General features: G+C 37.3%; 2 protein-coding genes across 2 annotated transcripts in view; both read left to right on the top strand.

Annotated features, from left to right (window-relative positions):
* The window catches only part of LOC135740975 (uncharacterized), a 35,941-nt gene extending 22,607 nt beyond the window's left edge, over positions 1 to 13,334 (top strand). Inside the window, exons 6-9 of the mRNA XM_065259575.1 lie at positions 2,772 to 2,981; positions 12,504 to 12,606; positions 12,719 to 12,779; positions 12,876 to 13,334. Of these exons, the coding sequence (XP_065115647.1) occupies positions 2,772 to 2,981; positions 12,504 to 12,606; positions 12,719 to 12,779; positions 12,876 to 12,926 (425 nt within the window). The 3' untranslated portion in view covers positions 12,927 to 13,334. The remainder of the gene's footprint in view (positions 1 to 2,771; positions 2,982 to 12,503; positions 12,607 to 12,718; positions 12,780 to 12,875) is intronic.
* Positions 5,825 to 11,324, top strand: LOC135741061 (uncharacterized). The gene is made up of 5 exons (XM_073813621.1): positions 5,825 to 5,870; positions 6,535 to 6,882; positions 6,956 to 7,165; positions 7,835 to 8,155; positions 11,125 to 11,324. Exons 1-5 carry the CDS (start codon positions 5,825 to 5,827, stop codon positions 11,322 to 11,324), a joined length of 1,125 nt encoding a protein of 374 aa, XP_073669722.1.
* Positions 13,335 to 17,773: the final 4,439 nt, after the last annotated feature.

The raw sequence follows: 17,773 nt of genomic DNA, 5'->3' as shown, positions 1-17,773 counted from the left end.
CACACATGACGGGTTAAATACATATTTTCATGAGCTACGCGTCCTGCACCCTCGAAAAAAAAGTCACCGGCTGCCACTGGTAGGGTGACGTCAAAGAAAATCTTAACTGTTTTTGGGCACATGAAATGTTTTTAAAATTGAATGCTTCTATATGCAAAGCATAACAGCTTATACAGTATATACTGTATCCTTAAGCCTAACATATTTATACTAAAAGGAAAAAGTTTAATTTTGGTTTTATAAAGACTTTAAAATGAAAGAGCAAATGTGTACAATCTTGTGTTTATCTATTTATGAGTTTATTTATACAGATATTTTAAATTGATTGTTATTTTACAGCAGGATATTTTGACTCTTTCAGGTCTTTCTAACAGTGTCTGTTGGGGTGTGACTTACACCTCTACAAGAGTTTGTGCTTTAGTGGGATCAACAGTAGATATTCACTCTTCATACTCACATCCCACTGGAGATACAGTAAAGAAAACATACTGGCATTCAGGATACATTCGGGATCTACATGAGGATCATCAGTTTGCTGGTCGTGTGGAGTTTGTAAACAACACACTGAGAATCAAAGACGTCAAAATGAGTGACTCTGGTGAATATCAATTCAGGATCTTCACTAACACATCAAAAGAATTTTCTGGTTATCCTGGAGTCACTCTTAATGTTACAGGTAATCATAATAAACTCTCTTTAAAGTTTTATTCACTGATCAGGTTTATAATGAATATTATTTATACTACTGATTTGGTGTCCAGACAGCTGATATATAATTTTTTTTATTTTAGTGTTGTGGATTCTAGAAACAGTAAGATCACATTATAAAACTGAGAAGCCCAATGTTGTTAATCATTTGAGCTACAGGTTTAATTTTATCTGCTCTTCTTCCCTGAAGTTTACACTGAATGTTTGAGGTTTGAATTGCTAAGAAGAGCAGAATATTTTTCAGTATGAATAATTGATAGTTAAACATTTTCTTTACACACATAAGTAGGGTGAAGTCATTCATTTTCATACTTAAATTTAAGATTTGTCTTAAACATCCCATACAATAAAACAAAACCTGTGGTTGTTCTCTGTTGGATAGTCAGTTTATTTTTGTCACGATCGGGAAACAAAGGAGACGAGGAAAACCCAAACGCAGACTAAAATGAAGAATACTTTAATATATACAAACAGACAGAACCAAAACACCCACGAGGGGGTAAAACATTACAATAAACAGACACAAGGACTAAACTAACTAACATAAACACTGAGAACACTAAACTACATAAACTCACACAGGAGACCAGGAACAGGAATACACTCAGGGAAACTTGCAGGGAACTAGGGATGGCTCCCGCGAAACTGACGTTTCGACACTGTGTCGAGATCCCGAAGCGTAAATGTTTCGAAACACTGCTCCGAAATGTGATTCGAAACTCCCATGTCACGTGATGAAGTGATTCGAAACACCAAGCGGTGCATTTCACAAGTATTTCGAAAGGTGGCGTACCTGTCGAAACTGCTTCGAATCTTAAACTGACAGGGTAGGAAACAAAACTGACAATACCTCATAGATGCGTTTTTGGCTAGATCAAATACTAAAAATTACTGAAAATAAGTAATTTTTGCTCATAGGTATGTAACACTTAGGCTACTTACAAAAAATGCATGCCAGCAAGTGTCCCTTGTGTGAGAATGTTTTCAAAGGCTGGAGAAATTATATGTAAAAAAGTAGCTGGTTGAGTTTACCAACACAGAACAATTTATATATTTCAATAAAGATCTTTATATGTAAACAATGTGGCATATTATGGCTTGGTATATTTTATGAATCTCTTATTATTTATTTGGTATATCTCTATTCTGTTTTTTTTCATTAAATAGACCCGAATAGCCTATAGTTATCGACAATTGTGAGCCTAAAAGCTCATGTAGTTGTCAAACAGATGTTAAAACAACAACAAAACTATTTTATTATGATGACGTAGCGCATGCATTTCCCAGGTTCGATCCTAAGATCTACGAATGAGAGTCGAGAGCACTATCCACTCTCCCATTCTATCACTTGTGTGTCAATCAAACAACATGTGGGATATAATTTGTCAGGGCTCGTCTAAAATCTTGTCAAGGCTGCTTCATGTAAAGACATGCAAACGACCGCTAGGTGTCACTGTGGAGGCGGTTTCGGATTGATGTTTCGAAGCCTCGAAACATACGGCACAATTGATTCAACTGTTTCAGTGTTTCACGAAGCCTCGCTCTGCCCACCACTACAGGGAACACAGAAGAATACCAACGCACGGAGGACAGGACAGAAGGGTATTAAATAGGGAGTTCTAATAACAGACACCTGGAGCTTAATCAAACATAAGGGAGCGGGAAACAATTCACGAACCCTGAGAGAAACGTGGACCGCGGAAGGGCATGTCACACAACTCTCTCAGGGCAGACACGTACTGTCACAACCTAATCTCTCAAACTCGGATAAGACAAGAAATAGAGAGATCAGGTCATGACAATTTTTGACTACGTAGGCCAGAAAACTTTCCCCAGACGATCGATGACACTTCTTCCTGAAGACTTTATTTCTTCTATTTATGTGTTTTGAGTCTTAAGAAAAGTGTTTTTTGAAGTATACATTTAATCAGTTTTTTTTCCTGAATCAAATTCATAGTCTTGGCTTTCTCAGTTCATGCTCCACCGGTTAAGTTAATTGACAAACTATTTCAAGCCTAATTCTAAAAAGTATTTCATGTGAATTCTGTTCTCTGAAATCTCAGGTACACAGGTGATAAGCAGCCCAAACCCTGTGATAGATGGAGAAAAAGTGATATTAAGCTGTTCAACCAAATGCACTCTGGATAGCAAACATACTTACATCTGGTATAAGAATGGACAACAGGTAACAGATGGATTGAGATTATTAAACAAGCTGTACCTGGACTCGATCAACAGTGAGGAGATACAAGAGTATTCATGTACTGTAAGAGGTAACACAACATCTCATCATACATCTGACTTTAGTGTTGAATGTTTGCTGCAGTTTGTATGTAATAAATTAATCTTATTTATTTCTGAACTGGTTAGATTCAGTGTCCTCTACAGACCATGAGAAATCCACATGGTTACGAAACACATCAATCATATTGTCTGTGTTTCTGACTCTTGCACTCATAGGAGTCCTGATGTGGTACAGGTCAGTAAAACCTTTATTTAAAATGTGTTTCAATACAGTGGGATCTAAAAGTCTGAGACGTTTGTTGTTTACTTCATTAATGTGTGCTCTGAAAGTTTCTAAACAAACAAAAAATATGACATTAAATGAAGAAAACATATGTCTTGATATTTAGAATTGTGATTTATGAAACTGATCATGTTAACTCTTTAAACCTGATGAATAATTTAATCTGTTTCTTTATAAGGATGAAAAGCTGTGTCTTGTCTAGAAATCACAAGGATGCAAAGGATGAGGCACAGGTGATAATGTCTGATAAAAGATTTGATTTGTCACACATATATTTTAAAATGTTTCTTGTTTGTAATCTTAACTAAACTTTATTTTATCTTCAGTATGACTCAGTGCACATTGATGCAGCGCCGTCTGAACACACACAGAAAGAAGATTGCAAAAAAAAGGATATTCATTATAGCAGCATTAATTTTGTAAATTCAAAAACAAAGCAGACATCTTCAGACACCACAAACACCACAGGAAAAGAAGATGTTCAGTACGCCACTGTAATGTTTAGTTAGCAGACTGTTGCAATCATTGCACAAATTTGTCATTGCTATGTTGTCATGTTGTATCATTTATCCCAAACGTGTTTGTTGTAAAGAAGAAGAAATATCACCACATCCTCCTGTCGAGGCCAAGGGTGTCTCCGACACAGCGCTTCTAAGTCGTATCTCTCAGGTAGGTCATTTAGGGTATCCTGGAGAGGTGATGTCTCCGAACCCCAACGTCTCAATACCGGGGTGCCACAAGGCTCCGTGTTTGAACCACTGCTCTTTTCGATATACATGACATCCCTGGGTTCTGTCATTCGAAAACATGGCTTCATGGAGCATGTTGCCAGCACTGCCCGGAAGTCCGCCTGACCTTTCCAAAATGAGGTCCTGTCCAGGCTGGACTATTGTAATGCGCTACTGGCTGGACCTTCAGCCTGCACAACCAAACCCCTACAGATGTTTCAGAATGCAGCAGCAAGAGTGATCTTCTATGAGCCAAAGAGGGCGCATGTCACTCCTCTCTTTTTCAAGTTACACTGGCTTCCTATAGCAGCTCACATCAAATTTAAAGCTCTGCTCCTGGCTTTTAAAACCACCACTGGGTCAGCAGACTCAGCACCCCCTTACCTTCACTTGCTTATACAGCCTTATGTGCCCTCTTGATCCCTGCGCTCTGTCACCGAGTGATGGCTTGTGGTGCCATCTCATGAAGGGAAAAACATTATTGGGTACGTTCTCAGGAGTATTTTATATATATATATATATACGCACAGCAACACCACAAAAGAAAGTAAACTTTAAGTATGAAATGATAATAGGAGCAGACTCCGTGTATCTCCGTTGCTGAAGCTGCGCTGAACTGAAACCTTGGCTTGTGCATGCGCCAGACAAGGTCAACAGGTTGAACTCGCACATGCATTTTGTACAATGTGCTTTAAATTTATGATTTTTTTAATGCATCTTTGTGTAGTCCTAATGTCATATAAAAATACTATCATCATGAATTACTGATTTTATTAATTTATTCCTAAATGTCAGTTTCCACTTTCTCTCACGTACCCCCTGCAGTACCCCAAAGTACCCCTAGGGGTACGCGTACCCCCATTTGAGAACCACTGCATTAGACAATAAGCCTTGACAAAATTCCCCAAACCACCCGAAAGTAATTCATATGTTGTTAGGGAAATATCCAAAACCTGATAAAAATGTTTCCAATGAGAACAAGATACAAGAACTACACCAGGCTTAGCTAAAAAAAGTAGGCTAATGTTATCCACTCGTCATTATATTTTCTAATAAATCTCTTCTTAAACGTGCTAGATTACGCTTGTCAACATTGCATCCGCGCCTCTTTTTGCTTCCAGCTAAGCCCCGCCCACCCGGAGACGTTGTAATGTTTTCAAACTTTTAAGGGGTCTATTAGATTTTTGAAATGTCTTTCATGGCTGAGTTTGAGTTTTCTGGGTTGTGGGTTGGTGGACGGAGGAGCTAGAAAAAGAGGAAGCATCAATCTGAGAAACACCCAGAGTCTTTTCTCTTCCTCTTGATCTTCTTGTGCTTACTGCTGTAAAACACATTGACATCAACAACTGTGCTGGAGTTTGGAGCAGCAACATGAAAATAATTTATGTGTAAATGTGCACAACTAAGTAAGTATGTTATGATTTTTATTCTTCTCTTACGTGAGGTTAATTTAGCTGTTCTGGCATTGATCTTAGTGTTTATGAGTCAATGTGTTAAACATGACCGAAGTATCACGGGGGTGTATAATATTTCATATTTTCATATTTAAGAGTTTAGCTCCTTTTATTGACCATTTAATAATAAAGAAATTGATTCACTTGGTTTGTGTTAGACTGCATTTTACTGTTTAAGACTGCTGCAAGTGTTTCACGTTGGCTTTGATATGAAAAAGGAAGGAAGGAAGATCAGCAGCTTTTTATAGCTATCAGCTTATTAAACCAAAAACCTTACAAACCACTGATGCAACTCCAACCAAATCAGACAACTCTACAACAGTTTATACAATGTGTTTAATCTTAAACATATATATTTTTTATTTTCAGCATGTTAGCATAATTGTGAATTTCTTTAAAGTGAAATGATGAACTTCAGACTCTCATCTCTGATCCTGCTGTTACACATTCAAGGTATGAACACTATTAAGTGCACTACAGTTTAGGTGTTGTTGGAGCAAATAGATGTACCAAAGCTTTCATCTTGAACTTTTTTAATCTCATTCCTATAGAAGAGAATTGTGTCCATACAAAAGTGCAAAAACTGAGTGAATTTATGTTTCTGGCTTGTTTGTTTGTTTGTTTGTTTAAAAGTTATTTCTCCATAATTGTTGTAGTGTATTGATTGTGCTGTAATATTGTTCCGCTAAAACACATATAACAACATTGCAATATATGATTTTCATGTAGCTATTTCAAGTTTTTTTTCATTCTCTGAAAGATTTTTGATACCTAAATATTTATATTTGTTAAAACATGTCAATGTAAGATGTTTAAATTGAAGTTGGTTGGATTAAGATTAAAACCTTGATTTTCCTGTACTTTAAAAACGATGCCTAAAGAAGACATTTAGTCCTGAAAATTGTTTTGTTTTTATTTTTGTGTACATATTTCCTGTATTTTCTGTGTGTATCTTAAAAAAAGAGTAAAAAAATACACAGTACTGTATTTCATTGGATTAAATGTTTAAGATGTTCGCTTGAAGTTGGTCGGTTTAAGATTTTCCCTTTACTTAAAAAAATTATCTTTATTGTACAGTATGTTATAAATATCAGTATTATTCCTTTTTCTTTTTCAGACTCCCTAACATTGGACAGCTTAACTGTGACCTGTAATAAACAGAATATTTGTGCTGTGAGAGGGACACAGGTGACACTGTGGTGCTCTTACTCAAACATCAACATCAAAACTGTGTTCTGGTTCAGCCAGAAACAAAGAATAAACTGGAGAAACAAAGATGAACCTGAAGATTTGACTTTAGATTCAGATTACTCAGGACGAGTGATACAGGAGATCAGATACTACTACTCAGAGCTCAAAATATCAGATCTGAGAGAGAGAGACAGTGGAGAATATCAGCTCATGTTCATTATGAAGGATGGAGTTAAACATCTCAGCTCAGTCACAGTCAATCTAACAGTCACAGGTACATTTACATTCTCATCAGTCCAGTTCAACTCTTTTCATTTCTCATCTAATGTAAGGTTTTGTTTATTTAGTTTTACAGGTGATGATGAATCCTGAATCTACAGAAGTAAAACTGATCTGTGATTCTTCCTGCAATCTCATATATGAAAATTATTACTGGTACAAGAATGGACAATATTTAGCAGATGGCAAATCCTTATTCGTGTCATTCAGTGGAAACACTGACATCTATTACTGCTCTCAGTACATAAATGGCAAAAACACTCAATCCTCTTCTGTGTGTAAGTGTGATTCAATATTTAGTTTAAAGGCTCACTGAAGTGCTTTGAAACGTGCAGCATCATTTGATGTGGTGACGTCATTTTATCTGAAACAGGAAGCAGTGTTGCCATCTATTATACACAACATTGTGTTCAGGGCACACAAAATGCATACAGAATAGATCTCAAGCTACAGCTTGTCCAAAAAGTCTATACTGACAAAATTTGCAGAAGATATAAGCATTCAAAAATTACATTTTTAACATGTGCACAAAAAAGCAGTGTATATTTCCTATGATGTCACTCTACACTTCAACTTCGCATCAAATTTCTTGTCCAATCAAATGCTCTATATGGGCACCTAACTGTCCCACTGTCAAATGCAGCTTTGCTGGACTATGCTGTAGATGAAACGCTATGGGTTATTTTAAGGGGGGGGGGGGGGGGACTTTGCTGTTAGATTTAGCACTTTTTTAGACCCCTTTAGCGAATTATTTTAGCCATAAAAGATTATATATATACTGTGTCCTTAAGCCTTAAGTATTTATACTTTATACAGTTTTCTATTTTAATTTAAAGTAAAAGAGCAACATTTTTTCAATCTCGTATTATCTACAGTACATATGAGTTTATTTACAGATATTTCAAATTGATTGTAAATTTTACAGCCATGATTTGTGACTCTTTCAGGTCTTTCTAACAGTGGCTGTTGGGGTGTGACTTACACCTCTACAAGAGTTTGTGCTTTAGTGGGATCAACAGTAGATATTCACTCTTCATACTCACATCCCACTGGATATACAGTAGAGGAAACATACTGGGGTTTAACAAACTATAATAGTTTGGATCTGCGTGAGGTTCATCAGTTTGCTGGTCGTGTGGAGTTTGTGGGAAACACACTGAGAATCAAAGACGTAAACATGAGTGACTCTGGTGAATATCGATTCAGGATCATCAGTAACACATCAGATGTATTTTCTGGTAATCCTGGAGTCATTCTTACTGTTACAGGTAACTGCTCATAATGAACTCTCTGTAAAGTTTCATTCACTGATCAGGTTTTTCATAAATATGCTACAAATTTGGTGTCCAGACAGCTTATAACTAATTTTTCAACCTAGTGTTCTAGATTCTATAAACAGCAAGATCACATTTCTAGAATTAAAATATTTAGATTTAATTTTATCTGCTCTTCTTCCCATGAAGTTTAAACTGAATGTTTGAAGTTTTAATTGCTTAGAAGGACAGCATATTTTGTGTTTTGTTTTCTGCATATGATGCTGTTTTGCTAGTTCTTCTCATACACTGTAAAGAAATTCTGTAGAAATTGCAGCTGGGTTGCCGGCAATTTACCGTAGATTTAAATTTATGTTTTTGACTGGCAACATTTTGTTCAAAGTTAAATGAAGATTAAACGTTTACAAGTCTTTGTCTTTATAGAGTACAACTAAAAACACAGCATCAATCAAAACATTCTGGGAAACAAAATCTGAAGCAAAAAACAGAAAAAGGTTGATGATGACTTCTGGTTCCCAGAATGCTTTGCATGAGGCTGTTATTGTATAGTTTAATTCTGTAAAGATAAAAACTTGTTAATATTTAAAATGTATTTAACTTAGAACAAATTCTTGCCAGTAAATAACATAAATGTAAGTCTACGGTAAATTACCGGCAACCCAGCTGTAATATCATTGTAATTTCTACGGAATTTTTTTACAGTGTAAGATTAAATGAGTATAGAGTTAATGACATTGATGTACAGTTGTACTGTAATGTCTATGAGTAGATCATTATTCATTTGAGGACATCTGATTTCATCATTTGTCAGATGCTTTTTAGTTAATGCCTGAGGTAGAGATTTTATAAGAAATACTTATATTTTAGTTTCATCCTAAACATCACATACAATAAAACTAAACCTGTGTTTGGTCTCTGTTGGATAGGCAGTCTATTTTTGTGTACGTTAACCAGAACATTTTGCCCAGTTGATCGATGACACCCCATCATGAAGGCTGTTTTTGTTCTATTTATGTGTTTTAAAGGGTTAGTTGATCAAAAAATGAAATGAAAATAATGTCATTAATGACTAACCCTCATGTCGTTTTTCAAACTCGTAAAACATCCGTTCATCTTCGGAAACACAGTTTAAGATGTTTTAGATTCAGTCTGGGAGCTTTCTGATCCTCCATTGAAAATCTATGTACGGTATACTGTCCATGTCCAGAAAGCTAATAAAAACATCATCAAAGTAGTCCATGTGACATCAGTGGGTCTGTTAGAATTTGTTGAAGCTTAACAAATATTTTGGTCCAAAAATTTAAAAAAATCCACTTTATTCAGCATTGTCTTCTCTTCCGGGTCTGTTGTGAATCCGCGTTCAATGATGCTGCTGACGTACGACTAGGGCTGTGCGATTTAGGGAAAATATCTAATTGCGCTTTTTCTGCCAGGAATTGCGATTGCGATTTGATTTGCGATTAAATTTAATGTGCATCTGCCTCTTTAGATGGTTAGATCTTACTGATACTGCTTATGGGTCTGGTGATTTAACTGCATTTTTATGTTTTTGTATATAATTAACACTTTTTATTGTATGAAATGTAAAATGGTCTTTAGCTTGGACTAACACTGTAACAGTATTTAAATAAGTGGGTTCATTACAGCTGCAACTTTAACAACAAGTTAAAATATTTAAATGGGTGACTGAGTTTTACTGGAAAGATTTGTATGCATGTTTGTTTGTTTTTGAAAACAAAGAACTGTAATACTCAACTTCATAACTATCAAAATATTAAATAGCTACATTTGGGATTTTTAAAATGAACATAAAATCCAAATGCGTTCAATGTCATTTCATTCCATTCAAGTGACATTAGCAACCCAGTTAAATAGTATTTTAGTTCGTTTTAAATAAGGAGTCGGGCTTGTAAGCATTGTTGGGCGTGTGTGAGTAAAGTTTTAACGCATCATCCGTTTTGGGAGACGCGGGCGTGAAGTCTTGCAATGCGGACTTGCGGAGACAGGCGTGAGTATTTAATAAGCATAGAAACACAGGCTGCGCATGTGTGTCAAGTTTAAACACCTTGTCTGTTGCGCGCAAAGTCTTGCAATGCGGAAACAGCCGGGAGTATTTAACAAGCATTGAGAGACACAGGCTGCGCGCATGCTTTAAATTGAAACCCCTCGTCAGTTTAGGGGAAGCGCTGTTTTGGTTGACGTGCGTCTCACGGAGAAAGCACAGCCATACTTGCGCTCGCTCAATTGGTTAGACTGTGACAAAGCATATTTCTCAAATCGCATCATATCGCATCCTTTCACGATTTGCTAATCGCAACGTTTCACATCGTGATTGTGCTTCGATTTCGATTAATCGCCCAGCCCTACGTACGACGCTGCTGACGTGTTATCTGGTGCGCCCGAGCTTCGTGTACAGCCCGAGGGAGACGTACGCTGTATTCAAACTATTCTACATTGTTTGTATTTTGGTACTGCTATATATTTTTTTAAATGTGCATAAGTGTGCATGTTCCGGATGTCCTAATCCCTCAGACTGTAAACAAAGCTCGGGCGCACCAGATAACACATCAGCAGCGCCATTGAACGCGGATTCACAACAGACCCGGAGGAGAATTTAATGCTGAATAAATTCATAGTTTTTGTTATTTTTGGACCAAAATGTATTTTCGATGCTTTAACAAATTCTAACTGACCCACTGTTGTCACATAGACTTTGATGATGTTATATTTATTTTTGAAAGAACTAACCATTTAAGTCTTAAGAAAAGTAATTTATTAATATTACATTATTTTTTTGCATTTCTATTTAAAATGTCTTGAAGTATACATTACATTCGTTTATTTCCTGAAACAAATAATCTTGGTTTCTCATGTCATGCTCCACCAGTTGAGTTGATTGACAAACTATTCCAAGCCTAATTCTGAAAAGTATTTCATGTGAATTCTGTTATATGAAATCTCAGGTACACAGGTGATAAGCAGCCCAAACCCTGTGATAGATGGAGAAAAAGTGATATTAAGCTGTTCAACCAAATGCACTCTGGATAGAAAACATACTTACATCTGGTATAAGAATGGACAACAGGTAACAGATGGATTGAGATTATTTAACAAGCTGTACCTGAACTCAATCAACAGTGAGGAGATACAAGAGTATGCATAGGGTTGCCACCTGTCCCGGTTTTACCGGGATAGTCCTTCTTTTTAATAACCTGTCCCGGGAAATTTATCAACTCTCCCGGGACACTGAATGTCCCGGTTTTCGAAAAGCTATGTGAATATGAAATTTAGCGCGCGCACGGCAGAGAGGGAGACCTTGCGTCTGTGTGTGTGTTTGCCTCATTTAGCGCATGTAAGACAGAGAGCATCCTGATTGGCCTGTTTCAGGACATCAACCAATCAATTGTCAGTGTGGGCGGGCTTTTATCTCTTCTCCCGAACCAAACTAATCAGTGTATCTAGAAACAGGAGCGCCATGGCAGAGGGAGAGTGCCCCAAAAGCGAAAATATAAGACACATTTTACACTAGACTACACGAAAGTGTATCCCTGTCTTAAAAGAGTTTAAATCTTGCATGGTGTAGAGTTTGTAACAGTGACTTCAGCTTTTCCCATGGCGGGTTAAATGATTGTAAAATACATGTTGAGGTTAGTTCAACAAGTTTAATTTCATGTGCATATTTGCTAGATGCTATTTAGACCTGTTTAGAGTTGCAATGGAATATAAATAAAAACAGTTTACATAAATAGCATAAGCAGCTTTAATAAATTGTAAACGTGATTTACATATTTTAACATAATGAACAAATAATTGGGTAACACTTTACAATAAGGTTCATTAGTTAACACATGAACTAATAATAAACTGCACTTATAGCATAAAGCAATTTTTTATCTTTGTTAATGTTAATAATACATTTATTTAAATCTTGTTAACATTAGTTAATGCACTGTGAACTAACATGAATAAACCATGAACAGCTGTATTTTTATTTACTAACGTTATCAAAGATTAACAAATACAGTAACAAATGTACTGCTCACGGTTAGTTAACAAATAAGAATTGAAAAAAAAGAGAATTGTAAAGTGTTGCCAATAATGGCATAGGCCTATAGAAATATTATGCTATGGGGGCGGGTCATCATCGATATGTCCAGGTTTTTTATCAGACATGGGTGGCAACCCTAAGTATGCATGTACTGTAGGAGGTAACACAACATCTCATCATACATCTGACTTTAATTCAAAATGATTAAAATGATCCTTAATTCTGATTTAATCACAGCTATGACATCATCACTGAGCTACTTTCAGTATTACTAACTTTGTGTTTTTTCTTCAGAAACAATGGACTCAATCCAAACAATCTCAGTGTTTGGTCATCTCACAGTCTGTCTGCTGGTGTTTCTGCCTCAGTTTCTCATTTTAGGATCTCTGTGGATGTGGTAAGAAAAAATATCAAGTAAAATTCAAAACTGCACAACACACTGTGGATATTTTGATATGAATTCGGATTTGAAGACTTTGAATTATGAAGTGTGAATTCTGATCCTACAGGTTTTTCATCAGCATGAACAAATTAAAATCTAAAAACAGAACTGATGACAAACATGAAGAGGTGAGAAATTCTGTATATAGAGAATCTTCTGTAATACAATAAATTAATGCTCAGATTTTATAACATCATCTCTTTCTATGTGTTTGTCATTGTTAGACTCAAGTGGTGCACATGTCTGTGTGTAGATCAGCTGAACGGTTGGAGTGATGTCACAACTCTCTATATGACATCATCACCTATCAAAAATCTCTCAGCAGTGACATCATTGATGCAATGATGTCACATATGGACTACCTGCACATCTGGGAACTTGACTGTAAATTTTGTCACCACCCCTTTTTGGGGGAAAACAAACTAGACTTCCCATAGACTTCCCATTATTAGTATTTAAAAAAAAAGAGATACATCCAGGTCATTTGAACAGCACCAAAGAAAGACAAACTATGATACACTGTGCTACTGTTTATTTAAAACCTTTTAAACATTGTAGCCATTTTTTATAAAGTTGTCATGATGCAAACATGACAAATTAAGAACTACAGTCTCTTAATTAAAGTTAAATTAACAATTGTAAAAACTTAAAAGTGATAGTTCACCCAAAAATGAAAATTTTGTTTTCTCTCATGTTGTTTCAAACCCGCATAAATGTCTTTGTTCTGATGAACACAAAGATATTTTGAGAAATGTTTGTAACCAAACCATTCATGAGCCCTATTCACTTTCATAGTATTTTCTTTTCCTACTATGAAAGTGAATGGGGTCCAATGGTCCATGAAAGGTTTGGTTACAAACATTTCTCAAAATATCTTGATGTTCATCAGAACAAAGATATTTATGCGGGTTTGTAACAACATGAGAGTGAGTAAATGATGACAGAATAACATTTTTGGGTGAACTATCCCTTTAAACTTTTAAGAACCCAAACACACTGTAAACATTTTACATCAGTAAAACACTGACCATAACCTACATTAACTTTCCCCGCCATTGACGAGATATCTCGTCAATCTGCAATACCGCTATTATCCACCTGGTGGCGCTCTTCCGCAACTTATAAAAACCGGAAGTATTGCTCTAGGGCAAACAGCTGTATGTCCATGTATGTTTTAAAGATCGCTCTGCATTTGATCTCTATCAAAAGTCCTTCACAAAAATTTATTTATCTCAGCTTTTTGCTAAAAATTTTGTGTTTTTGATGAAACCTACACATATTTGAGAGGTGATAAAAACAGAACATATGAAGGTAGGATGAAACGGATTTTTTTGTTTGAAAGCAGAGGGTCTGTTATTTTATTTCATGTATGTTTATATATTTAAAAAGAAGCATTTTCTGGAAGGCATTAAACTTTTGTGAAAATCATGAAAATGCTGGCGGTGAAAGAGTTAAGGTTGAAACAATGACAGCAAAGTTTCTGCCATTTAAAGTGCAAAGAACATGAATAATTCTGAGGCAAAAGGGCTTTAAGAAAACCTTCACATTTAGATTTTCATATTGCTTAGGGTAATGTGCTTAAAGATTTTTTGACAAAAAGAGCAGCATATCCACTCTCTCTGGTTTGAGGCATGACCATTGACATGTTACTACATTGCCTGCAGTACTGAAGAGTCTTTCCGAAGGTGTGCTTGTGGCAGGAACACACAGGGATCAGCAAGCCAAACTGCTCAACCTGGGAAAGTTAATCTGGTGCTAAAGTAGCTGTTTAGCTCCGTTTCCACCACATGATGAAAATTAGGAGGTTCTTCCTGAGACACTTCTGGGGAAATCTTGAAATAGCTTCCAAGTGACTTAGCTTTCACAGATGGGGCTGCTGCTAAATCCTGCTACTCTGAGACATGTGATTGTTTCTCCTGTAACAAAAAGGGCAACAAATTACTTAAGTTTTAACATTTTCAGTTTGGAAAGAATGCTCAAAACATTTCCTCATTAAGTGCCATTTTCTTACCTTTCTTACAACATCATCATTCTGTCTTTTATGGTTGGAATGTTGTCTTGACTGATGTAATTTATTTTGAAGCGAGGATCTAAGAATGATGTAACATCCAGAAGTTCTTGAGTGGATGGGTCATCATATTTTTCCTTTAGGTACCGAAGGACTTTGTCTTTGATTGCCCTTGTCAGATTAGTGTCATCTTGATCTTCAGCGAGTGTCTTTGTCCTCAAAAGGTAAATAACTGGCTTAAGATAGGAGACACTAACATACTCCTCTCCCGAGAGCACATCTGTAAACTCCTGAAGTGGATGCAGAGGTTTGTGGATGGATTCTAAAGCCGAAAGTATACTCGGGACGTCCGCGTGACGTCATTTTCGTCATCAGAAGGGTCTGCGTGCAGCCCAAAATTTGAGACCGCGCGGACAGTGCGCATGCGCAAGAAAATATTTAGACAGGGCACTCCACTATAAACAATTATACAAAGGAAATAGACAGCTTTTGCACACACACTATCGTTTTTCTTCTTTAACTTTTACTTCTTCCAAGAACAGAAAGTTCTGGAGCATATTTGTTTGATTCCTGTTCTTTGTTGTCTTGTTGTTTGTTCTAAACTGTGTTTGCAATGGTGGATCAGTTACTTTTCTTCACCTATCCTAATGTTTTAATGTACTGTAAATGTCGCCAAATCAGTGCTGCCCTGACAGCCTGTTAGACTAATAATTTGAATAAGAAATCATTTGTATTGCGTATAGTGTCGAACGCGGCCATCCGCGTGTAGCCGCGGGGACTATACTCGGAAAGCTGCGCGGACGCGTGCGCGCGCGAGACGGACGCGGAAAAAAGTATACCCGGGCCTTTACACCTGTATGTCTTGCCATGTCAGCGTTAGATGCCTTGTTTTCTTGTCTGCAGACAACACAGGATTCAAAGCTTTACACTGCTCCAGAACCCTTGCAATCATTTTTTCCTTGGTTCCCCATCTTTTGGGGCACTCTGTAATCAATGAATGCTCAGACAGATTCAGCTCTTTTTGGGCTGCTGTCAATGCCATTCTTTTCTTCCAGCTGTAGGAGAATTGACTGACCAGCCTCTTGCAAATGCCTACTGCTCGCTGCACCCTGTCATCTTTCAGTGCGTTTTCTGAAAAATTCCATTAAAAGCTTAGCATGCAATTATCTCAGTTAGCATTAGTTAATATCCAAGATGTGAATTAATCTAAAAGGGAGGCATGAGGACTGCTGATGTGACTAGGGCAATAAATTGCCATGTCCGCACTGTGAGACGCCTAAGACAGCGCTACAGGGAGACAGGAAGGACAGCTGATCATCCTCGCAGTGGAAGACCACGTGTAACAACACCTGCACAGGATCGGTACATCCGAATATCACACCCAGGTACAGGATGGCCACAACAACTGCCCGAGTCACACCAGGAACACACAATCCCTCCATCAGTGCTCAGACTGTCCGCAATATGCTGAGAGAGGCTGGACTGAGGGCTTGTAGGCCTGTTGTAAGGCAGGTCCTTACCAGACATCACCAGCAACAATGCCGCCTATGGGCACAAACCCACCTTCGCTGGACCAGACAGGAGTGGCAAAAAGTGCTCTTTACTTATGAGTCACGGTTTTGTCTCACCAGAGGTGATGGACGGATTTGTGTTTATCATTGAAGGAATGAGCGTTACACCAAGGCCTGTACCTTGGAGCGGGATGGATTTGGAGGTGGGGGGTCCGTCATTGTCTGGGGTGGTATATCACATCACTATCGGACTGAGCTTGTTGTCATTGCAGGCAATCTCAATGCCTTGCGGTACAGGGAAGACATCCTCCTCCCTCATGTGGTACCCTTTATGCATGCTCATCCGGACATGATCCTCCAGCAGGACAATGCCACCAGCCATACTGCTCGTTCTGTGCGTGAGTTTCTGCATGACAGCAATATCAGTGTTCTGCCATGGCCAGCGAAGAGCCCGGATCTCAATCCCATTGAGCACGTCTGGGACCTGTTGGATCGCAGGGTGAGGGCCACCCCCCCCCCCCCCCCCCGAAATGTCCAGGAACGTTCAAGGGCCTTGGTGGAAGAGTGGGGTAACATCTCACAGCAGGAACTGACTAATCTTGTCCAGTCCATGAGGAGGAGATGCACTGCAGTACTTCAAGCAGCTGGTGGCCACACCAGATACTGACCGGTACCTTCATTCAGGGACACATTATTCTATTTCTGTTAGTCACATGTCTGTGTAACATTTTTAGTTTATGTCTTATGGTGTTGACTCTTTTAGTGTTCATACAAATATTTACTCACATTAAGTTTACTGAAAGTAAAAACAGTTGAAAGTCAGAGGACGTAAGCTTTGCATTTCTATTCAAAATGTTTGTGAAGTATACATTTCATCAGTTTATTTCACGAATCAAATCCATAGTCTTGCCATGCTTCACCAGTTGAGTTAATTGACAAACTATTTCAAGCCTTTATATTCAGTATGATTTAGTGCACATTGATGCAGCGCCGTCTGAACACACACAGAAAGAAGATTGCAAATATGAGGATATTCATTATAGGAGCAATAATTTTATACATTTAAAAACAAAGCAGACATCTTCAGACACCACAAACACCACAGAAAATTAAGATGTTCAGTACGCCACTGTAATGTTTAGTTAACAGACTGATGTCTGTTTGTCATTGCTATTATGTTGCTGTGTTCATTAATCCTGAACATGTATGTTGCAAAGAAGAAGAAGAAAAAACAGACAAATTGAGTCTTTTAGCTTTGCTTTTGAAGCGCTCAAAACACCTAAATATTGCGCCACCTGCTGGTGAATATGTTGTAAAAGCTCAGAAGATCTCAGTCCAAACATTTTACACTTTATACAAAATAATTGCAAAGGTTTTTCAAAAATATGTTTTTAAGAAAAATAAATTATTTAACGTAAGATATTAAGTAAAAGTGTATTCTTTGTTTTTAGTTTTATTTAGGGCAAACAGATCATTAACACTCTAGCTACACTTTTAATTATGCACATGTTTGTCAATGGATCTGTCTATAAACATAAAGTGGATAAAATGGTAGCGTTATCAGTCAGAGGGATGAATGTTTTATGAGTTTGCATAATAAAAC

This window comes from Paramisgurnus dabryanus, chromosome 24 (assembly GCF_030506205.2).
Source record: "Paramisgurnus dabryanus chromosome 24, PD_genome_1.1, whole genome shotgun sequence".
Taxonomy (NCBI): Eukaryota; Metazoa; Chordata; class Actinopteri; order Cypriniformes; family Cobitidae; genus Paramisgurnus; species Paramisgurnus dabryanus.
Note: the sequence above shows the minus strand (reverse complement) of the source record. Positions and strands in the feature narration are given on the sequence as shown.